Source organism: Pelophylax lessonae, assembly GCF_965119305.1.
Source record: "Pelophylax lessonae genome assembly, chromosome: 5".
In the NCBI taxonomy this organism is placed as follows: Eukaryota; Metazoa; Chordata; class Amphibia; order Anura; family Ranidae; genus Pelophylax; species Pelophylax lessonae.
Window position 1 is genome coordinate 430,693,510 of NC_138772.1, and position 23,007 is coordinate 430,716,516.

At 41.1% G+C, this 23,007-nt stretch overlaps 1 protein-coding gene across 1 annotated transcript in view; it reads right to left on the bottom strand.

The window, feature by feature from the left end:
* Positions 1-23,007, bottom strand: part of NSMAF (neutral sphingomyelinase activation associated factor) — a 162,734-nt gene that overhangs the window by 23,545 nt on the left and 116,182 nt on the right. The window contains exons 21-28 of the mRNA XM_082257287.1: positions 22,671-22,834; positions 20,358-20,466; positions 18,903-18,961; positions 15,822-15,889; positions 14,385-14,452; positions 8,523-8,646; positions 5,049-5,132; positions 2,033-2,183 (exon numbers count right to left, since the gene is read on the bottom strand). Of these exons, the coding sequence (XP_082113413.1) occupies positions 2,033-2,183; positions 5,049-5,132; positions 8,523-8,646; positions 14,385-14,452; positions 15,822-15,889; positions 18,903-18,961; positions 20,358-20,466; positions 22,671-22,834 (827 nt within the window). The remainder of the gene's footprint in view (positions 1-2,032; positions 2,184-5,048; positions 5,133-8,522; positions 8,647-14,384; positions 14,453-15,821; positions 15,890-18,902; positions 18,962-20,357; positions 20,467-22,670; positions 22,835-23,007) is intronic.

Consider the following 23,007-nt stretch of genomic DNA (forward strand, 5'->3'; position numbering starts at 1 on the left):
TAACAATGCGGAGGATTAACCCATTAGGTTCCACAGTGAGTATAACAAGCATGCTTTACTGCATATACACAGTGATTTTACTGTTGTGGATTTAGTAACTCTTTAATGAAGAGAATCAATGCTCAATGCCAAGAGGCAGCGGGGAAAGCAAAAAAAATAGTAGAATGTAGGATGTATTAAAAGGGAGAAATAAAACAATTAACACTAATATAATATTAAACCCATATCCAGAGGCAGTGGAAATCACCAGGGTACAACATACCTGATCATTAAAATTATGAACCAATAATAGGATTTTAAAAAGGTACCAAGTTTATACACCATAATGCACTTGGTATTTCCGTTTGTCATACAATAAAATCTATTCTAAAAAGAAAAAAAAAAAAAAGGGTTAACCTCTCTCTTATATTTATAAGTCACTTGTCTGGCCATACGTACATGGATTGAAATGTCAGCAGGGACCAGTCAAATTTGAAACCATGAATGGACTTCTGTTCAACCAGCCTGTTGGAAAATTTCTGCTCAAATAGCAGTCAGTGTTTCCGACGGTGGGGAAGTCTCCACACTGTCAGAATATAAACACACAGCAGGGAGGATTGCCCATCCACCATCCATCACATTGAGTCACATCGGTAAGTACCATTTACTTTTCCGGACACCCTCACAATTCTCTCTAGATATCATTTTTGAACTCTAGGCAGTTAATACATTTTAATGCTGATGAAGTAGTTAATGCTTTCTTGGTCAAGGTGATGATCTCACAAAGTAAAATTTATTCTGGCACCCCAGCGTCACCACGCACAATTCAAAACCTGAGTGGAAGGAGGATGCTAAATATAGGATAAAGGTGAATTTTACTCCATGTTGGATCATTCACTTCAAAAAAACAAAAAAACAAAGCAAAACAATAAATCCTTTATCAGCTGGGGAGGGGCATTCACAATTGTGATTTTGAAAGGTATAAAGTGCAAAAGTGTCGTCCTCCACCACGGTGCACCAAAGCATGCCAATATGCCTACCAGATGCCGGTAAGTAATGGGCCAACAAGCAACCACTACATATGGGTCAGGATGGCGATTCCTACAAAGGATCCAGGCAGCAGGGTGACACCAATAGGCAGGCACAGCACCACAGAGCAGCTAGCACACTCAAGGCACACTCAAAAGCATATCACCATAAAAGACATAAAGGTAGCTCCATAGTGCAATATGTTTTAAAATTGCTTTATTAAATAAAAGAAAATAACTTACATGAAAGTAGAACAGTAACTGCTAAACCACAAACAAAGCCGGCCGGCTTCCGTATTAGCCCATCCTTCTGGGTTGCGTGGGGATGTCAGTGTACCCCCAGGAAGATGGCAGCTGTGATGAAACGCGTCTGGACCGGCGTGCTGACGTCACCACATAAACCAGGAAGGACGGGCTTATACGGAAGCCGGCCGGCTTTGTTTGTGATTTAGCGGTTACTGTTCTACTATCATGTAAGTCTGTCATAATGTGCTAGTATGCGATGGGGTACATGTTTAGGAGATATTACTTGTGTCTACAGGCAAGCCCTATTACTGGCTTAAAAGGTACAAGTTAAAAAGCGGAGTTTACTACCTGTAAAGCTGGCCAGACCTCTCTTAGAACTTTGAAAAATGAAACTATATATCTGACAAATACCAAATGATAACAGATTTTGAAATCTTCCACAACTAACTTTGCCTGAAACCACTTTGTAAGTCAGCAATTACTTATAAAATTTATAATACTGTGAAAATGATGGGCAGCACATTATGGGCTAAGTGATTAGCACTTCTGCCTAGTAGCACTAGGGTTGTCAGTTCAAATTCCAACCATGGCACTACCTGCCTGGAGTTTGCAGGTTTTCCCTGTGCCTGTGTGGCCATTTGATATATGAATGTGAGCTAGTGACCTTAGATTGAAAGCTCCTTGACGCAGGGACTGATGGGAATGTACAATATATGTAAAGTGCTGCGTAAATTGACAACGCTATATAAGGAATTGTAATAAATAAATAAAATAATTACCAGGACTCAGAGCAACATCAAAAATAGGTCCATTGTGGCAAGGGAGCTGATGTAATATGGATGAATCAGCAATATCCCAAATGCTCACAGTGCCTTCTTTGGTTCCGGATACCAGCAATGATCCATCAGAGCTCACATTGATTGTGTTTACCTGTAAACAAGAGATTTCAGTAAACTGAAAAATGTAATTGGTTTCTATTGACAAAGCAAATAATTTCCCTTCTGTCAATGTTTTAATAAACCATCTCTTTACTGTGATCTCTGTGAATCAGAGAGCCATTAGTGTATCCTTTTAGCACAGTAATGACTCTGAAGTATCAGGCTCTAAGTAAATAATCAGACCTATTAACAATACATAAGGAACAAATCAGCACAGCAAAACAAACCTCTAACTCGTTTGCATTAGAATTGTGGATTAAAGTAGAAGATAAGGTCGTTTTTACCTGACTAGCCAGTGCACCTTATCTTTTGAATGGCTGCTTTGCAGCCATCATTCTTGATGTACATAAAACCGATAAAGGTTGAATAGCATAATATCTACAGGAGACATTTCAGTATTTTTTTACCCTTTCAAACTCTACAGAGACCCCCATCGCACCCTGCATCTTTAAAGGCTAAGTTCACCTTTAAAAGAAAAAAATAAATAAATGTGCATTTCTTTTTTCTGGAGCCTGCAGAGTATGGAATCCGCGATCAGCAGATCGCAGGTGCAATGTCCGGCTCCTGCAGAATCTCAGTATAGCTTTCTGCCTGTACCTCCATATGGGCAGACAGTTACTGGTGAGCAAGAAGATCAATGAACTAGGAGAGCGCTCACCAGCGCCCTCACAGTTTATTGAAAACTTCAATCCGTCTGCTGCGGTGGCAGATGGTAGTAGCAGTTCATTCATTCACAGATTGCTGTGAATAAATGAAAGGGCTGTGTTAGTGACAGAGGGTGTGGGGGTAAGATCCCCTGCCCTCTGTCACAGCAGGTTTGAAGGGGCCCAGGCAGGTGCTGTTTGGTAACATGTTACACCCTAAATACCGGTATAACGTGTAACATGTTACCAAAGGAGAACTTATGCTTTAAAACAGCAGAAAAGTGGGATCAGCTGACCCCATTTTAGATGATTTGATGGTACTTTCACAATTACTTAACTATTTTACAAGGTATGCTTGTGAAAGGGGGTATAAAAATGTCAACTTGTGATAGAATAGTGTATAGATAGACATACACCATTTTGACTAGTGACATTTTGCCTTTGTAATGTTGGTTAGATTCATAACTCTTTCATACAAAATGAATAAGTAATGAAATTACTGTCCCTGTATATAGAAGTTGATTGCTCAACAGCATATGTAGTCTATTTGAAATCAATGTTAATACATAAGAAATGCTTTTAAGGTGCACTTATCCATATCAAATTTTGATGAAGTGCAGCCAACCACTAGAGGTTATCTGAGGACCATACACAGTAATGTTAGGCCTAACTGACAATAACTAAAAGTGTCCGGACAATATGATCAGTGTGTGGCCCATACTATGAGCTGGCTCCGCTGGTCACCCTTCTTGTTTTTATCATATTTTCTATTTCAGAGTAATGATAAACCATCGATGGCTACAACCACTGTGTAGCACTGGAAAGCAGAACATACAGTCTGTACAAGAAAGGATGCCTCAATATACATATGAAATAAATCAAACACAGAAAGCTTTTTAAAACCTTAGGAGATACAGAAATTTACACGAAACTTACCAGGTTTACATGTACAGTATATTAAAAAAAAAAAAAAAAAGGGGGGGGGGAGACGATAGATTCCTTTAAAACTTAAAGTGTGCTGAGAAAGTGGTCATTGCTGATCCCTGCTGAAAAATCTAGCTACCCGACTGGTCCCTTACTTCTGATACCTTTTAATCACAGGCCAAGAAAAAGTGTAGGTCAGGAGTGGGACTTTACTGATTGCATACTTGTCCAGGGTCACCTACTTAAGCCGACCATACATGGATCAAACATTGGCTGGTTCAGCAGGGATGGGATGAGATTTGATCGATGTTTCGGCAGGCTGATTGTACCCAAGATGATCCATCAATCGACTTGGGTACAACTAGCCTATCAGATTTTTTTTTACATACGATTACTGCCAGGGCTATAGCCACTAGCAGTAATCATTGTGCTCTGTAAGCTGGGAAGCCCCCCCAAAGCTGACAGAACTCAATAGCTCTGCGGGAGGTATTCAAGCAATTTTCTTGCCTTACACCCGTGGATGGAAGGAAAATGAATACATCCATGGGATGCTTAAGGTGAAACTGAACTCTCTTAATCAACATTAACTATTGTTAATCCTTATGCTGCTAGCCTCAGTAAATAGATAGGAAGGTATATTATATTTATCTGTTTTACACATTTTTTTCCATTTTAGTTCTTCAGTTGCTTTCAGGTTTTTGGCTTTGGCGAAATTATGTCATACATCCTATGAATCTTTATGGGCATTTGTTTTCATCTGAAAGAGAGGAGGGGGGGTTTCTCAAATAAACACCCCCTCCTGCTTGCATGCCTGCATTAAGGGCAGATGGCTTCCAGGAAGTAAATACTACATGAAAAATGTTCACCCTTACTAGATGGTTATGGTTAGAAATGCTAGGGGGGTTTTTTTCAAAGTGATTTCTCAACAAAATAAAGCATGGAGACATGATTTGGATGGATGGGCGAGCTTGCTTTGAATATTAAATATTAAAAATTTATTAAATAGTATTTTTTAGTTTGTGGTGCTCAGATACAGTATAGTCCTGCCTTAAATCCACAGGTAGCCAGGGAATCTCATTACTGGAGGAGGTCAGCAATGACAGCATACATTTTTTCCCCCACGCAATCTGTGTGAATTAAACCTTGTAATTTTCACCATACAACTTGATAATTGATTGCTTCTTTATGAGGTTTAGATATCCAAGTCAATTTGTGATATTCCTAATAAAATACATAAAATATGCCATGCTGTGATATTCCTTTCAATACATGACCTATTAAACACTCACACCAGCATCATGTTCTAATTCAGCCAGCAGTTCAAAGTTGTTCCTTTTGGTTCCACACACGTTGGAAGGCACACAGCTCCATACCTGCAGAATGGGAAGAGGATAAAAGGTCTTTGAATATCTTCTGCTGTCAAAAGATTGGTTACAATGTAACACATCAAAGACCTGTCATAAGCTATATTAGGTCACATGCTTTTAACATTTCCCTTTGAAACAATCAAACATCCAAGCAAAGCTGTTCTAAATCTTTCTACACATATAGCAAGAAAAACTGTTTGAAGCACATAACATGCTAATTCTTTTACTTATTTAACAATAAAACTTCCCTAATCAAAAAGTGGGAGATACATTTTCATCAAATCATGAATAAATCAGGATTAGCAAAAGTTTCAAATGAACACAATGAATGGTATATGCGGTGCAGTGTAATGAGTAATGCAAAGACCTTGGGACAAAGCCATAGCGCATCAAATGAATGGCCCAACGTAGCAGGATAGGACTCCGCTGTCTCCCTAAACCTTAAAAAAGGAGATTCTTTCAAAGACAGTGAGGGGCGCATTTTGGACAGAGAAGATAATTAGTTCACTAGAAGCATGAAAGAGGCCATCTACTGGAGCATCCAGTGGGGACCTTTGACACCATAGAGTTGATTTACTAAATCTGGAGAGTGCAAAATTGGTGCAACTCTGAAGATAAACCAATCAAATTCCAGCTTTTTTATTTTTTTGTTAAAGCGTAATTGAACAAACTGAAGTTAGAAGCGGATTGCCTATCAGATTTTGCACTCTCCAGTTTTAGTAAATCAACCCCCATCTGTCTTCAACATATAATGCCATTTTAACATTTCTACCCTGGCAATTTAACATTTTATACCTTCAGCCATATAAATCAAAGGATTAAAAGGGTTGTAAACCTTGATTTATTTTTTAAAATAAAAATAGCAAAACATGCCTATACTTACCTGCTCCGTGCAATCGTTTTGCACAGAGCAGCCCCGATCCTCTTCTTCTGCGGTGCCCCGCCGGTGCTCCAGGCCCCTCCTCTTTATCGGGTGCCCTCACAGAAATCCGGTATCCCTGGGGGCCCCCGTGCATGCTCGCTACCAAGTCCCGCTGCTGTGTCCATTGACACAGACAGCGGGACTCGGCCCCGCCCCCGCTCCCATGTCACTGGATTTGATAGAGAGCAGCAGGAGCCAATGGCTCCTGCTTCTACCAATCTGTCCAATGAGGGAGACAGCAGCTGGAGCTGCTGCGCTCGTGAACATCAATGGATCAGATCAGGGTCAGGTAAGAAAATGGGGGGTTTTGCAGCACAGAAGGTTTTTCACCTTAATGCAAAGAATGCATTAAGGTGAAAAACCTTGAGGCTTTACAACCACTTTACCCATATGAGGCCCTCTAGACACCAAGGATGGTATTATGTAACTCGACCAGGGTTGTTCCCAAACGTTCACACTTGCCATCCTGTTCTCAGACAATGACATCTAGCTTTCCATGGTGATCGGGTCAAGGTTTGGCACTAGTTGTGTGGATATAATCGCTGGTAAATTTTCCTTTCAAACTGAAGAAGTGGCTTAGATAAGCCAGGAAATGCCTTCAACATTACAAGTTCAGCGGAACAAGAGCAAAGCTGCCCATACAAGGATAGAAAACCATTCGAAAAAAAAAAACGGTTGTATGTCTAACGATCTGTTGAACATGAATGGGATAACGCCATCATTGTTTTGATAGTCATTAACGTATTATCAATTTCTAAAAACATAAACGATATATATATATATATTTTTTTAACACAATCCAGGGTTACATTTAACCTGAGCATGCTCTGTAGATTTTTTTTTTTAAAACTTTTTGATCGATTCCAATACTAATGTTTGAAAAATCGATCGTTTAGGCTCACAGAATCCAACAGGACGGTTTTTTTTTTTTTTGCTATAAGCCCACTAACGGTTCGAAAGCCGAACAATAGAGCATATCAAACGCTTTTTTCGAACGATTTTCTATCTATACAAGTTTTTTGTGCATAGTTCTAGAATAACCCTTTCTTTGAGAGCATTAGTCTGTTTTGGGTTAGCTGAAGGAAATTTATCCAGTCATTATAGTACCAAACGAATTTTAGATTAGTATTAAATATTTACACAAACCCAAGCCCCACATATTGCATTGACTACTAATTCTCCTTTAATTACTGGTAGCCGAAAAGAGCAGTGAGTAACAGAGGATGCGGGTATGACCAGCTGGTAAGTGCATCTGTTGCTTTGCCCAGTATGAACAAAGCACCAGATAAAAGGTTAGGTGCACCTAACCTATCCTTAAGCCCAGTACACACGGGGCGAATGTCAGGCGGAAGCTGCCAGTTCACCATAAACTGGCCAACATTCAGCCTGTGGGCAGCCCGTCTGACAGAAGCTGGCCGTTCAGCCGGCTTCTGTTGAAGGGTCATGACCTAAAAAGGTTGCTGGGTTGAACGGAAAAAAAACCTATTAGAGTGTACAACGCTTTAGGCTGCTGTAAGGAGATTGCAATCAGAAATGAAGACAGGCAAAGGGACAAAGTGTTTAGTAAAAAAAGGGTAGGAGTCAAACTGAAGCCCTTAAAGCGATTGTAAAGCTATACATTTTTTTATTTATTAAAATACAAAACATGTCATACTTACCTGGTCTGCACATGGGTTTTGCACCAAGCAGCCCCAATTCTCCTCTTTTCAGATTCGGCGCTCCTGGCTCTCATTGAGTGGCCTCATAGTAAGCTGCTGGATCGATCTGCCCTGTGAGGAGGGAAAGAGCGGACAGAGCCGCTGCTCTTGGACACCGTGCTGGATTGCAATGGGGCTCAGGTAAGTATAAGGTGGCTGGGGGGGCGTGTTCCAGTTACTGGTAGAATGCATTAAGGTAAAAAAAAAAACAGTGTCTCAATCCAGAGTGCTACATGTCATTTCTGTCTGCTACTTCATTCCTCTGCTATCAGCATGAGTCACTTCTGACAAGTTTTCCTGACACCAAAAGAAAAATGGTGACAGAGGAGGGCACAGACAGCGATTGACAGCCACAGCTCTGTTTCTGCGTGCTGTATAAAGGGGGTGTGCCCCTTCCCTCCAATCAGCTCACAGAGTTCTCCTCACTGATGTAACTTCAGCTCCCCGCTCCCTACTTTTCAACGCTGTTAGATCCTATGTAAATTCTGCACTTTGAATGGATGTAGGGGAAATATGGCTGTGGGTAGACAGGTACAACTTATGTAAGAGGATTTGTTTAATCGCGGTGTATCATCTGAGGCCAATTACTTCATTGGCTATAGGCAAAAGGTTTACAACCACTTTAAACCTTTAAACAAATGGATTTAGTAAAAAGCTTTTATTTAAAGTACACCTACAGGCCATTCTAGCTTATCTTTAGAGGACCAGGATCCTGAAACCCTTGGTACTCTATTAGGCGAATATCACTCACTTTAAATAAAACAGCTGATAACGCACCTTTACTGTAGAATCCCATGATGCTGAGAACAGCCTATTGTTACACCAGTGGATTTTGCTAACAGCATCATCATGCCCCATTAAAGTGTCTTGTCTCCTTCCAAAAGCTATGGAATAAAAATACCTAGAAAAGTAAATATTTCGTAGATTTAGTACATTCATAGAGAAAAATCAACTCTTATTACACCAGTGATTCTAATGCCTAACCACTTTAGGACATGTGTTTGGAGGAACCCCAACAGAAAACATCAGAACCAAAATAATTGTAACTTTAACTGGATTTCCCGTTAATTGCAGCTAACTATTTGGTGCATTCAGTTCATACCTAATCTGTGTCTTCCCCAACCTGTCCAAAAAAGTATTACATGACTGCAGCATTATATCAGATAAAATGAAAAAAAATAAAATAAAATAAATAAAAAAAAACATTAAAGTGTTACTAAACCCACAACAAGAAAATCAATCTGTATATGCAGTAATGCATGCTTGTTATACTCACTGTGGAACCTAAGGGGTTAATCCGCCACATTGTGTGATAAGGCGGTTTGAACCTGTCTCCTCGGATTCTTCCCTTCTGCCAATGTCCCAAAACCATCTCCTGATAGAACAGAGTCTTGGGGGCACTCTGCACATGCTCAGTTTGGTGTGTAGCACAAACAAATGGTTACTGCCCACACCTGTAACTGGTCTCTGCAGCATTGGAAGGGCAATGCATATAATAAGACACAAAAAGATTCTAAGCTCTGGGTTTAGTAACACTTTAAATTTTAAAAAAATGTCCCACAGATAGGTGTTAATCTTTGCTGTTTTACTGGATCCAATTTTTTGTTCTAAAATGGCTTGGTATTCTCCTAAGATTTGGGTAATATATGGTAACTGGGATCTGCCAGTGACAGCTCAGTCATTGTGCTGGAAGCATGCAATGAGTGTGGTCTCAGTACAAAACAGTGAAGTTGGCTGGCACATACAGAAAGTATTCACAGCGCTTCATTTTTTCCACCTTTTGCTATGTTACACCCTTATTCCAAATTTGATTACATTCATTATTTTCTGCAAAATTCTACACACAACACCCCCTATTGACAATGTGAAAGAAGTTTGTTTGAAATCTTTGTAAATTTATTAAAAAATAAAAATCACATGTACATACAGTAAGTATTCACAGCCTTTGCTCAATACTTTGTTGAAGCACCTTTGGCACCAATTACAGCCTCAAGTCTTTTTGAGTATGATGCTACAAGCTTGGCACACCTATTTATGGTCAGTTTCTCCCATTCTTCTTAGCAGGATCTTTCAAGCTCCATCAGGCTGGATGGGGAGCATTGGTGCACAGCCATTTTCAGATCTCTCTAGAGATGTTCAATCGGTTCAAGTCTAAGCTCTGGCCGGGCCACTCAAGAACATTCACAGAGTTGTCCCATAGCCACTCCTTTATTATCTTGGTTGTGTGCTTAGGGTCGTTTGTCCTGTTGAAAGAAGAACCTTCACCCCAGTCTGAGGTCCAGAGCGCTCGGGAGCAGGTTTTCATCAAAGATATTTCTGTACATTGCTATATTCATCTTTCCCTCGATTCTGACTAGTCTCCCAGTTCCTGCCACTAAAAAACATCCCCACAGCCTGATTCTCCCACCACCATGGTTCACTGTAGGGATGGTATTGGCCAGCTGATGAGGGGTGCCTGGTTTCCTCTAGACATGACGCTTGCAATTTAAGCCAAAGTCTTTGTTTCATGAGACCAGAGAATTTTGTTTCTCATGGTCAGAGTCCTTCAGGTGCCTTTTGGCAAACTCCAGATGAGCTGTCATGTGCCTTTTACTGAGGAGCAGTTCTGTCTGGCCACTCTACCATACAGGCCTGATTGGTGGAGTGCTGCAGAGATGATTGTTCTTCTGGAAGGTTCTCTTATCTCCACAAAGAAACGCTGGAGCTCTGTCAGAGTGACCATCGGGGTCTTGGTCACCTCCCTGACCAAGACCCTTCTCCCCAGATTGCGGAGTTTGGCCAGGCGGCCCGCTCTAGAAAGAGTCCTGGTGGTTCCAAACTTCTTCCATCTACAGATGATGGAGGCCGCTGTGCTCACTGGGACCTTCAATGCTGCAGAAATGTTTCTATAGCCTTCCCCAGATCTGGGCATCGATACAATCCTGTCTCAGAGGTCTACAGACAATTCCTTGGACTTCATGGTTTGGTTTGTGCTCTAACATGCACTAGTAACTGTGGGACCTTAAATAGACAGGTGTGTACCTTTTCCTATCATGTCAATCAACTGAATACAGGTGGACTCCAATCAAGTTGTAGAAACATCTCAAGGATGATCAGTGAAAACAGGATGCACCTGAGCCCAATTTTGATTGCCTAGGGAAAGGTTGTGAATACTTATGTACCTGTGATTTAATTTTTTATTTTTAGTAAACTTGCGATTTATTTTTTTATTTTTAGTAAACTTGCAAATATTTCAAACAAACTTTCACGTTGTCATTATGGGGTATTATTTGAAGAATTTTGAGGAAATTAATGAATCTATTCAATTTTGGAATAAAACTGTAACCTAACAAAATCTGGAAAAAGTGAAGCGCTGTGAATACTTCCTGGATGCACTGTACATTTGTACAGCCAGCATCAAGACCCACCCACTGCCCTGATGCAGATGTGCATTATGCCAGCAGGAATAGGTTAAAAAAGAATGAATTACAAAACACCTAGACTTATATAAAAGATACAAAGAAGGTAGCTGTTTTGACATATTTGAAAGTAGAAAAACAGGAAAGGTAGGGGCAGGGCAATAAAGCACGCTTATTAATGTGTCTTCCACGCGTATTTGTAAAGGTATGCAACTAAAACTTATCTTAGTTTTCTAACATAGTTGAAACAGATTACGGTAGTTTAAAGGATAAGTCCAATCAAAAACTAACTAACGCTAAATCTGCTCTTTGCCAAATTCTAAGACTTTGCCACATTCTAAGACTATTCTATCTAACCCTGTAAAGCAAAAATCGCTGAAACTGATGTCACTTTCTGTCCTCTGTGGAACGCACGCTAGACGGCGTTCCCGGAAGAGTCTCAATGTTCTGCTATAAGCTGTAATCGCATGTACTTCTTGTAAGTAATATTTTATTTGCGCATTAAACTGTTACAAAACGGGCTTCACTATGGTACCTGTGCATTTCATTTGCGTCCCAAAGATCCTTAACAAGCTGGTGTACAGCGGTGGTGTAGTGGTATACAGCAAGTGAACTGACTTCCATCTCACCAGCTATAAGCCTTACTGACCCCCAGACTGAAGTAGCTGAGGGTCCATTACTTCTGGTGAGTGGGGATACAGGAGGGAAGTGAGGCACCCCACACCGCATTATGGTGTACTTTTATGAACGGGAGAATTTTTTTCTCTGTTGGCTTCTCTACAGTTCTCCGGGGAAAATGATCACATCTGGCACCCATTTTATGAATCGGAGAACTTCAGTTCGCCCAGGGTGATCAGAGGAGAGCGGTTTTCTCGTAGATCTGTGTACAAATCAATGGGGCGTCTGTAATCTCGTGAGACAAAGCGAGATTACAGTAGTATGAAAATCCCTGGCGCGCTTTAACAAGCAGTGATAAATTATCACTGCTGAGTACACGAGGTTAATAAATAATAGTCCCCTTACATAAATATATATATATATATATATATATATATATATATATATATATATATATATACATACACTGAATACACACACACATACATTGTATATATATATACACATTAAATATATATCTACATGTATGTGTGTGTATATATATATATATATACACACATGTATATATATATATATATATACATAAATATGGCAGGGGGACATGATTACTGTGTTGGGGGGTCTGAACGAGGAAGAAGGAAGTCGATAATCTTCCTTTTTCCCCCTCAGTTCTCCCCCGATTCTGTCTTCACTCCCCGCTTCACAAGCTCCAGGCTGGTGAACCCGGGAGTGTGAATTCTGGCACAGATCGCCAGTGAAGTGCGGGGATCGCAGCTTCATAGTCTGGCTGTTTCTGTGTCAGTCAATGACAGATTCCCATGTGAAGAGATGATCAGCGGAGAACATGTTCTCCCCCGATCATTTCTGTTTCATAAACTGAGAATGATCGGAAATGAGCTGTGATCAGCAGGATCACTGGTCATCTCAGTTTCATAAAAGGACACCTATCTGTCTTGAAGCACCTCAGCACTTTTTTTGTTTGAAGCATTTTAGCACATTTTGTGGATACTTTGGAGCACTTTTAGCACTTTGATCAGCTACTTTATTAGACTTTTTGGAACACTTAAGTACTTTATTGATGTTAATGAATTATTTTGCACATGAACACTTTATTGAATAGTTTTTATATTATTGTTATATATTTACAGGATTATGAGGGCAAGCTCTGTTATTACTTATATATACATTTCTGAGTTTTTTACTTGGTGAACAGCAGCTGCACATATAATTTTTTTGTATTGTTGTATATGCCTAGTGCGGGTTAATATTTGAATATCAAAAATCACTGTACTTACCTTTTCTACACCCGACCTGGTACAGTCTCCAGCGACAGAAGCTCTGTGCAGGAGAGGACTGACAACGGCTGTGAAATGAATGGGAAATTAAGTCACCCATAGAGTTATTATGGGGCTTCCGTTGTCAAGTGCCTCTCCTGCACCCGCCTCCACGATGAAGCCACCTCTGACAGCACAGTGTGTGACCGGATCGGGTGTAGAAAAGGTAAGTATAGTGATTTTAGCTTTACAGGGTTAGATAGCATAGTCTTAGAATGTGGCGCAGAGCAGGTTTAACGTTTGTTTTTGACTGGACTTAAGGCCCGTATACACGTACCGATTGTTGGCCGTAAATATTCAGCCAATGTCCGATCGGCCGATTGTCGGCTGGTTAGTATGATGCTTCCGACAACCGACTGCTACTTTTCGGCCGAACAAAATCTGGTGTGCAGGCTATAAAATTTTTGTAGGCCAACAAAGAACGACCGATTGTTCGTCAGTCAGTACAGATTTCGGCCGTCAAAAAGCAGATGAGCAAGACTGGGCATGCTCAGAGAAGAAAAAACACACGGAAAGTTAACCATCACATGACATCACTTCTGCAGTCGGTTGTTGTTGGCCGACAAAATTTGTGTGCAGTCTTTAGCACTTTTCAACCAACACGACAGCACCGGACAAAAGTCGGCCGACAATCGGTGCGTGTGTACGGGGCTTTATCCTTTAATTTGCTGGCTAGCGTGAAAGTGTTCTGGGGTCACCTGTTGTACGGTTTTGTACAGTGTCCTCCCCATGTGCACCTTTTCCCTTTTTGCTAGTTTCCCTGCTTGATGCCGTGTTCAACAGACTATTGACGTCTCTTAGATGTGTAAGGCCTCTTTCACACGGAGCGGACTGTATTTCGATCCACTCCGGCACTTTTTTTTTTTCTTTTTACGGACACGGATGACATTTGTGTCATCCGGTCCGTATGTCCGCATATCATCCCATCCGTTTGCATTTGATATACGGACATAATGTATGTCTATGGGATTGCGGATGTCAGCGGATGACACCACTGATATCCGATTTTGCGTCCTTTCCGTTTTTTAAACGGAAGAAAAATAGGGTTCGTTCCAAAAAAACGGAACAGAACTGAAAGGACGCAAATCGGATGTCAGCGGATGGTCATCCGCTGACATCCGCAATCCCATTGACATGCATTATGTCCGTAAATTACCTGCAAACGGATGGGGTGATATACGGACATACGGAACGCCCATGTGAAAGAGGCCTAACAGTACGGTTGTGTTATTCTACTCAAGTGATAAATAACAGATTGTCAGATCATTGAAAAGGAAGTTAATACGCACACATTATTATCCCAGGAGGAGCACAGCACTGTTGTATCACCTGGTAACAGTATACAAGATGATAACGCCTGTGGAAAAAGGTACAGAAAAAGTAAATGAATAAATGTTCCATTATGTATTTGCTTCACTACTATTTCAAGACAGCAGAATATTCCCCACGAATGCCCACCTGAGCTGTGTTCTTCTTTTTATACAGATAATTCATATCTTCTCAATGCGTCTCTGAACTCCTTATGCCTACAGAACACTACATTAGCATGGATCACTTCCTTCACTGGTTCTAATTCTTCCTCTATTGATCCTAATGTTGGCCACACACAAGTTATTTTCCAGCTATTTGAACCACCTTCAGTCAGCTTTCAGTTGCAAAAACAAAATAACATGAAGTCAACCTACCAAAAACAGCTTTAACAATGTTACAGTTTTGGTAGGCTACCTTAGGCCCCTTTCACATTTATGAAACCTAAAAGTCACGCAATTTTGCTGCGATTTTGACTGGACTGGAAGCAATGCCCGTGTAATCTTGAGGTCTATGGACCTCAAAACGCATCAAAGTCCAACCAAAGTAGTGCAGGGACTACTTTGAAGTTGTTGTGACTTGAAGTCACACAGATATGAAGGGTACTCATTGGAAATCATGGAGTACGACTTGTCATGTGACTTTGCAGTCCCAAGTCGCAGGACAAGGCGCACAAGTGTGAAAGGGGTCTTAATCTGTTTGGTCATGTTTGCAATAGCCAGAAAAGTGTTAAGGGTGTATGTCAAGCATAAAGCCTCATCCACACAATGAGAATATTGGACGATTGATCATCTGTATTTTTTTTTTGCATGCTAGTCTCATATAGAAAACTAAAGTTACGAAAATTCTCGTTAGACACAATACATCCTCGGAAGTGACGTAATGTATTCTTTCGTTTCTAAGCATGCGTGGTCTTGGTCACTCAATTTTTTCTCCATGTAAATACTGTACTAATTACATGAAAATCGTTCAGAAGCACAGCCCCATCTAGAGGCCATACCTCTGCATATACTGGAAAAGCTCAGTTTAGATTAGTGTTACAAGGGGTTAGGCTGTCTCTCTGGTAATTCAACAATCTGCCAAACTCCAATTCCAGATACACTCTGCTACACTTAGTGATGCGGTAATCATTCAAGCCTGCTATCCAGGGGTCGCTTTCTATTCTGCTCACTTCAAAGCTCTACGAAAAGCTTGTCACTTTTAGCTGAAAAACATACCATTATACCATTCATTAGCCAACCTTTTGAAACTGCTGCAAGGCTTACTTCTGTACTTCTTTTGCTTATTTTTCTGCCTGGCACCAGAAAGATTTGGAATGTGACTGGTTGCTGAAGGTATAACGTTTCATTTTTCTTTCCTTTAGTTTTTATGCATGAAGCCAACAGTACCTAATTGTACCAGGGAAGGGTCCTTCTTACCATATTAGAAAATGAAACACTTCTTTGGAGAGATTTCTGGCTCGTGGAGAACATTTTCAAAGTTGAATCTAAAATATATTAATAAAACACATTTAATTCACACATATATACTTTTTAAAATAAATTTTGCTTGGTCTTCAACGGCTCATAAAAGAGGCAGAGCTGGAAGGGGGCAAATAACATTCTTTACAGGTAGAGGTCATTACAAATGAGTTTCTGTTAAAGATGAATTCCAGTCGTGGTATATTTTTACAGCTTGAACCGATGTAACTATGTACAAACCATACCCGGCCGATACCCTTGGAAGCTGGAAATGACTGAAGTAGACATAGTGACTTTATTGATTTCCATATTCTTCCAGGTCCCATGCTGAGTGGCCAGCCTGATGCATTGTGAATACAGGAGGTCAACCACTCAGCACAGGTGCCATTCAGAGAATGCCTTTCACTTTCAGATTGAATGCAGATTGAATGCAAAGTATTCTTTGATTGGATGAGATGGAGAGCATGATGTCGCCTCACCATCCCATCCAATCACAAAACACTTTTCATTCATTCAGAAAATACAACGCATTCTCTGAATGGTGCCGGTGGTTGAAATAGGACCCAGAAGCAAGTGGGGATCACTTAAAGTGGAGTTCCACCCTAAAATTTATCTTCGGTCCATCTTCTTGCTCCGGGTCACCTGAAAAACAAATGGATAATCACAATTTTTTTGTTTTAGAAGATAATATACTTCCCTTACTTCCTCTTCCTCCCTCGGCGGCCACGGCGAGTCGTCACTTCCTGGCTTCAGTGGCTTGCAATGATTCCTGGGAGCTGAACGTCATCGCTCCCAGGAACCAATGCGCCTGCACCGGCCCCGACGTCAGTTCTGGTGCAGGCGCGTCATACCTTGCTAAACAGCTTCTGGGCATGCCCAGAAGCTGTGCAGGGATGACGCTGCAGCCCCGGAAGCTGTGCAGGGATGACGCTGCAGCCCCGGAAGTGACGGCGGGGCCGGTGCAGTGGATCGTGGGACCGAAGAGGACGCAGAAGAGGATCGCGCTGGCTTCAGCTGCCCACACCTGAGATGGCAGCGCTGGACAATACATGTTCAAGGTAAGTATTTCTTAAAAAAGGTAAGTGCAACCCGGGACAGTTCAGAGGCTATCCATTGTGGAATGCACTAGCCCTGACTGTCCCGGGGGTATTTTTATGTATTTTTTTTTGTTTTAGGTGGAGCTCCGCTTTAAGTAGCAGTAGCTACTTTCATTTCCAGCTTCCAGGGGCATTGGCATGCTATAGTATATACATAATTACATTAGTCTGAGCTGGATCAATATAAATATGTAAACATATACCATGTCTGGATTTGTTTTATAAATGTCAATTTCCATCTTATTTTGAATATTCTTGTTACTGAAAAAATCTATGCGCTGCTACAGTCCCCTATTTACATACCTGTCAATGCTTTAATAAGTTCTGCACTACTATTAGGGGAGGAGACACTAGTGCTGAAGTCAGGCCACTGTCCGATACCGGGTCGGTAGTGGCACCCATTGTCATATGGTTTTATGATTAATTTTATTTTGGCTTTTAACATACACATCCAATAAATACTACTCTATGTAGACTTCACCTGGCTCCCCATGCACTTTATTTAGCACAGCTACATCTGGATGGTGCAAGTTGCTGAACAGCCTTCCCCACAAGAGATGGTGGATCTACATTGAGTGCTTGTTTACTGCTGTAACGGCAGCCAGCTTTTCCCCTGAGTGTCTATTTCACAGGGGTGCGGTGAATGATTCTGGAGCACTGTACTGGATCACTTCTTTACTTTTCAAGTCACCACCAATTTTTTGTGCACATCTTTGCACTGAACTTTGTGCTTGCACTAATAAGTTTATATTGCACATTCTATCATGGGACTGTGCATTTAAATCTCTCAAATTTTTCACTATTTGGGTTTTAATTGTTGATTTTCATTCAAGATTGGACTTATATATGCACATTTTGTTTTACTTTAACACTTTTTGGACTTTATTTATAACACAGTATTTACATTTCACTGTTGTTCATTCAGTTTTGGCGCTACACTTTTTCTTAAGATTTTAACTTTGGTATATTACTAATCTGTGTCAGCTGGCGCCCCGCCACAGCGCAGGGATACGCCTTTTTTTATTCCTCTTTATCAACCGATGACGTCACCGGCTGTTAGGATGCTGATGGCTAGATAATGGTGCACAATGAAAACCTGGGGCTTTGTGCAACTAAAAGGCAGGCTTGATCCATCTGTTGGTTTGTATACAATTTTTGGGCAATTTTTAGGCATTTTGCCAAAGCACTCCTGGAGACACCTGAAGGCACCCTGACTGAAAAAGGCTGGTCTATAGGACACAATTTCTTACCCCCTCTCTAATAGTTATAGACCATCGCTTGGGGACATCTGTGAAAAAAGGCCACAGAAAGCAATATATTAGGGACTACCTATAAAACTAAACTGAATGTTCACAGATCCCACCAAGTATAACATGGAGATATCTCAGGTCTGGATGGAGAGGACTGGGAGGAATGCCTGGAGTCCTTAACGCAAGGTTTACAAGTATGTCAAGGAGACCCAAATACAAGTTTCTGTCATACATCAAGCCTACGTAGACTCTCTAAATTCTCATGTTCACAAAGTGTCCTGCTACCCTAAATGTACTTATCTGTGAGCCTTGTGTGTGCATTGTGTATGGTCATGGTTCATAGTGAAAAGCTTTGTGGAGCAGATTCTTAAATCCATCCATGATGCAATGGGCTGTCCAATACCACTTACCCCTTCAATATGTTTTCTTGGAGTTTTTAACAATCTCACCTTAACATTGCCAATGTGCATCTTGTTACATGAACCACTCTTCTAAGTCAGAAAGACAGTGGTTATTTGTTGGATCTCCAAAGATAGCCCAACTATGACCCAATGGCTAGGCCTCATTTACTCTATACACACCAACAAACATACTCCTTATCCCTTTTCCAATAGATCTTTATCTTTTGTCCAGCCAGAATAAAACAGCAGTCATTCTCATACTGGAGAAATACCTTTTTTTAAACAACCAACCTTGAGATGTTGTGAAAACAGAGGATCCATTAGAAGATACAGCAATGCCCGTGATAGTTCTGTTTAGATAAAAAACAATCATAGTTATCAAAGAAATCAAAGTAAAAAATATATATACAATTACTTTCCCCTAGTGAGTCCATAGAGTGTGTAAACTTTATTGTTAAGGTCTGAGTACACATGCCTGGGTGAAACTTATGGGGCCTGCCATTATTTTGACAGCCCAGGTCCCTCAATCTGTGTATCAGAGCTGCTGTCACCGGTATTTTTGGCTCTGATAGCGGTCTTCTAAGCTATTCAATCTGGTGCTACAGCAATGGCTTCCAGGCATTTAGGAGGCAATTCAGCCAATGCTGCAGCTGTGAAACAAAGCATTACGACCGCTGCATATATAGGACCCTCTCCGACTGCATGTTATCTTTTAGCTTGGCGGTAAAACTGCAGCTCAACCTCCTCTGTTTTTGCTGCCCTCCTACTGTCTGTGTAAACAAGGACTTAAAGCATTAGTGCTTGGTAAAAATAAAAATAAATACACTGTAGGTGGCTTCTACTAGGAAGACCAGCCAAATAAATGTATTTTTCCTTAATGTTGCAAAAGCACATCTAAAGTAGAAAAAATACATCATTTTATTTAACTTGTGATGAACCCCTAATCCTTAACACTTATTCACTCTTTCCTTTTTCTGCCCTACTAACTAGTTTGTTTTTTAAAATTCTATTTTTTTTTTAGTTTTTGCCTATTTGTTAATGTCTTTCAGCATTAGAGCCGTTTCACATACAGGCGACCCGACTTCCCGGGGCGACCTGTGAAGTCGCCTTGCACAGCTCGCACCACGACCTCGGAGCGGCATGCAGGGACTTCATATCATTGAAGTCAATGCAGGTCGCCCCAAAGTAGTACAGGACCCTTTTTCTAAGTTGGAGCTACTTGTGTCGCTCCTATTAGAACGGGTCCTGTGCTACTCTATGGCAGGCGACCCACACGTGCTACTCTATGGCAGGCGACCCACGGCGACTTGTCAGGCGACCAGGTCGCCTGACAAGTCGCCCCAGTGTGAACGGGGTCTTCGAGTTATGGCTCATGCACACAGGCAGAGAAAAAGCTGCTGTTAGAGGTGTCTGGCTTTTTTTTATATAAATCTGAAAGCAGCTCTAGGTTATCTAATGTGCATAACATGTCATTTACAAGTGTAATTTAGAGTAGTGTTTAGGGGCAACAAAAAGAATCCCCAAACCTGCATTCAGAGAGGAGTTTTCTAGCATAATTTTCACCCATACACACTTAAATGTGTCTAAACACATACATTTATTCTAGTTGCGAGAATAAATTATTATCTTGAATATTTGTATTAAAATATTTTTATTAGCATATGTTGCAGGACAGATCCATACTTATAAAGCAGACATAAAACAGATTCTATTTTTGCACACAGTTAGAAATAAATAGTTACATACTCTTTGTGAATCTTGTACCCGCTATCTATCTGGAATTTTGTGATATTACTCCAGGCAAGAGTTTTACTTTCTTCCGTTAAATCTTCAAAAGCATCTTCACTAGGGGACACTGCAAAAAACACAAAGACATGAAAATAAACTGAAATAGGTTATTTCACTAAAGGGTCCAAAAATATCACCTTTTACCAAAAAAAAAAAAAAAACTAAAATGTGGCGACTAGTTAAGCAAAAGCTTTAACATTTTACAAATCTGCCTTTTTTCCTACTCCCATAGAAAGTTTCCACAGGCAACTGTAATGGTGTGTGGTAACCCAGAACAACCAGATTTTAGTAGCATAGTTTATACTGACAAGTTAAAGGTGATGAGTGGTTGTTCTACATTGCGGTCATTGGTACTCTTTTTCCCTGATAAAAAATGGCAAATGTTGTATTTCTTACCTAAATATACACTATGGTAATGACCCAACTTATGTGAAGGACAACAACTTTTGGCATTCTTCAGTCTCCCAAATGCCCTCCTGTTACAACATGCACACATTTGCCCATGTGTGAGAGTGCACTTCGAAAGAACTTATAAATTAAACTTGTCATATGACAACATTAGTTGCCTGGCAGTCCTGCTGATTTTGATACTGGAATGCTTCCATCATCCTAATCTACATACTTGCTCATTGTGCATGACCACAAATGTTTAAAATGAATAGGTATGCAAAAAAGCCACGGCAGCCTCCATATATCTCATAGCAGGTGTATTTTAAGTAACGCAAAGCTGGTAAAGGGCATTAATTTAGCTTCTCCAGCAGAGATGTCCACTGTTTGGCAGTCTGAACAAGGAAGTAGAGGTGTAGTTGAGGAATTCAAATTGCATGTAACAGGAAAGGCCTACCTAAAGTTATACTAAAGTCTGTTTTTTTGGTTAAAAACAAACATGTTAAACGTTCCTGCTCTGTGCAGTGGTATTGCACAGAGCAGCCCGGATTCCTCCTCTTCTCAGGTCCCTCCCTCCTGCTGAGTGCCCCCACAGCAAGCAGCTTGCTATGGGGGCACCCGAGCTGAACCGCAGCTCCCTGTGTCCATTCAGACACTATGCCATGGCCTGGCCCTGCCCCTTTCTCTCCTCACTGACTTTTATTGACAGCAATGGCGCATTCTGCTGTGTCCCAGCCAATCAGGAGGGAGAGTGCCGGACAGCCGAATCTCTCATGCCTTTGCATGCCGTTAAAGCCAGCGACTGTAAGCAGGATGGAAGATTGGCCCCTGAGACAGCAGATCGTCTCGTAAAGGGAGCCGGCAGGGCGGCTCGACGACCAGTTGCATGATGTCTGCGTACCAAGACCGGCGCGTCCAGTCTGGGGCCACTAGAATCACCAACCTCGGTTCCGAGACCAACCTGCGAAGGAACCTGGACAACGACTGAAAGCAGGGGGAAGGCATAAATCAGGCGATACCGATTTCAAGGCACCACCAGCGCGTCCGAAGCATCTGCCAGGGGATCACGTGTTCCTGACACAAACCTTCCCACTTTGTAGTTTAGACCCCTGGTCCAGGGTCTGACGGCTCAGATAGTCGGACTGCCAGTTCTCCACACCTGGAATGTGAACAGTCGAAAGCACCGAGACCTGCGTCTTGGCCCAAGATAGAATCTCGGCCACTTCCTTGGCCACCTGGGCACTCCTGGTGCCCCCTTGGCTCCTGACTAGGCAAAAGACAAACTGAATTGGGAATGAGGCTAGCCGGGGGGATTGGACCAGAGGGACAGCCCCCTGTAGGTGTGTCTATGCAAAGTTTTGTGAATGTTTCTAACAAAATCTTCTGCCTAGCTTACTCCTGTGGATAAGACCAATACCCATAAAGGAAGACTGTATGAGTGGGCGGCGACTGTCAGAGGACGTAAGAGAAAATGTGGTGGGAGAGGGCCTTACAATTACTTTTGTCCTAAATGGGCAAGTTGACAGAGTCTCTTTAACTTGACCAAGGTATGCTTCTTTTGCAAACAACAACCTTAAAGTGTCCAGTTTTAGCTGCTAAATAATGGTATGTCTACAAAGAGTTTAAAGAGCAGATAACAGAATGGAAATGCGACAAGAAGTAAGGGAAGTATTATTGGATACTGTAATAAATGTAATATTAACCTACAGCTGGTAAATACCAGGGGGGAGAGAAAAATTTGAGATCCCCAACCTTGTGGGCCCAGAAGTGGTGACACCCACAACATCCATATAGTTATGCGCTAGCTAAGAAGTTAATGACTTTGGAAAATTACAATTTTAATCAATGAATTTCAGAAAGAAAAGGTCGATGTTTTAGACTAACCTGGCGATTCTGGCACAGAAATATTTTGACTGGAAGACCTTGAAAAAGATTTGGACTTTGTAAATATTCTCTTTGGATGAGGTTTTGTGAATAGCTGCTTCGGTGTCTGACCAAATTCCAGGATTTGTGTCAAAATAGCGATTTTATGATCAGGATCTTCAATACTATAAAGGGAAAGAACACATTAAAAAAAAAAAAAAAAAATCAATCTGCACATCTCTTGTATACCTAAAAAAGCTAACTCACATTTAACATCATAGGACTAATAGAAAAGAAGTTGTGTGTAGTAAAAATACAGCATTGGATGTTGTGGTCTTAAACTGTTAGGTCACTTTTA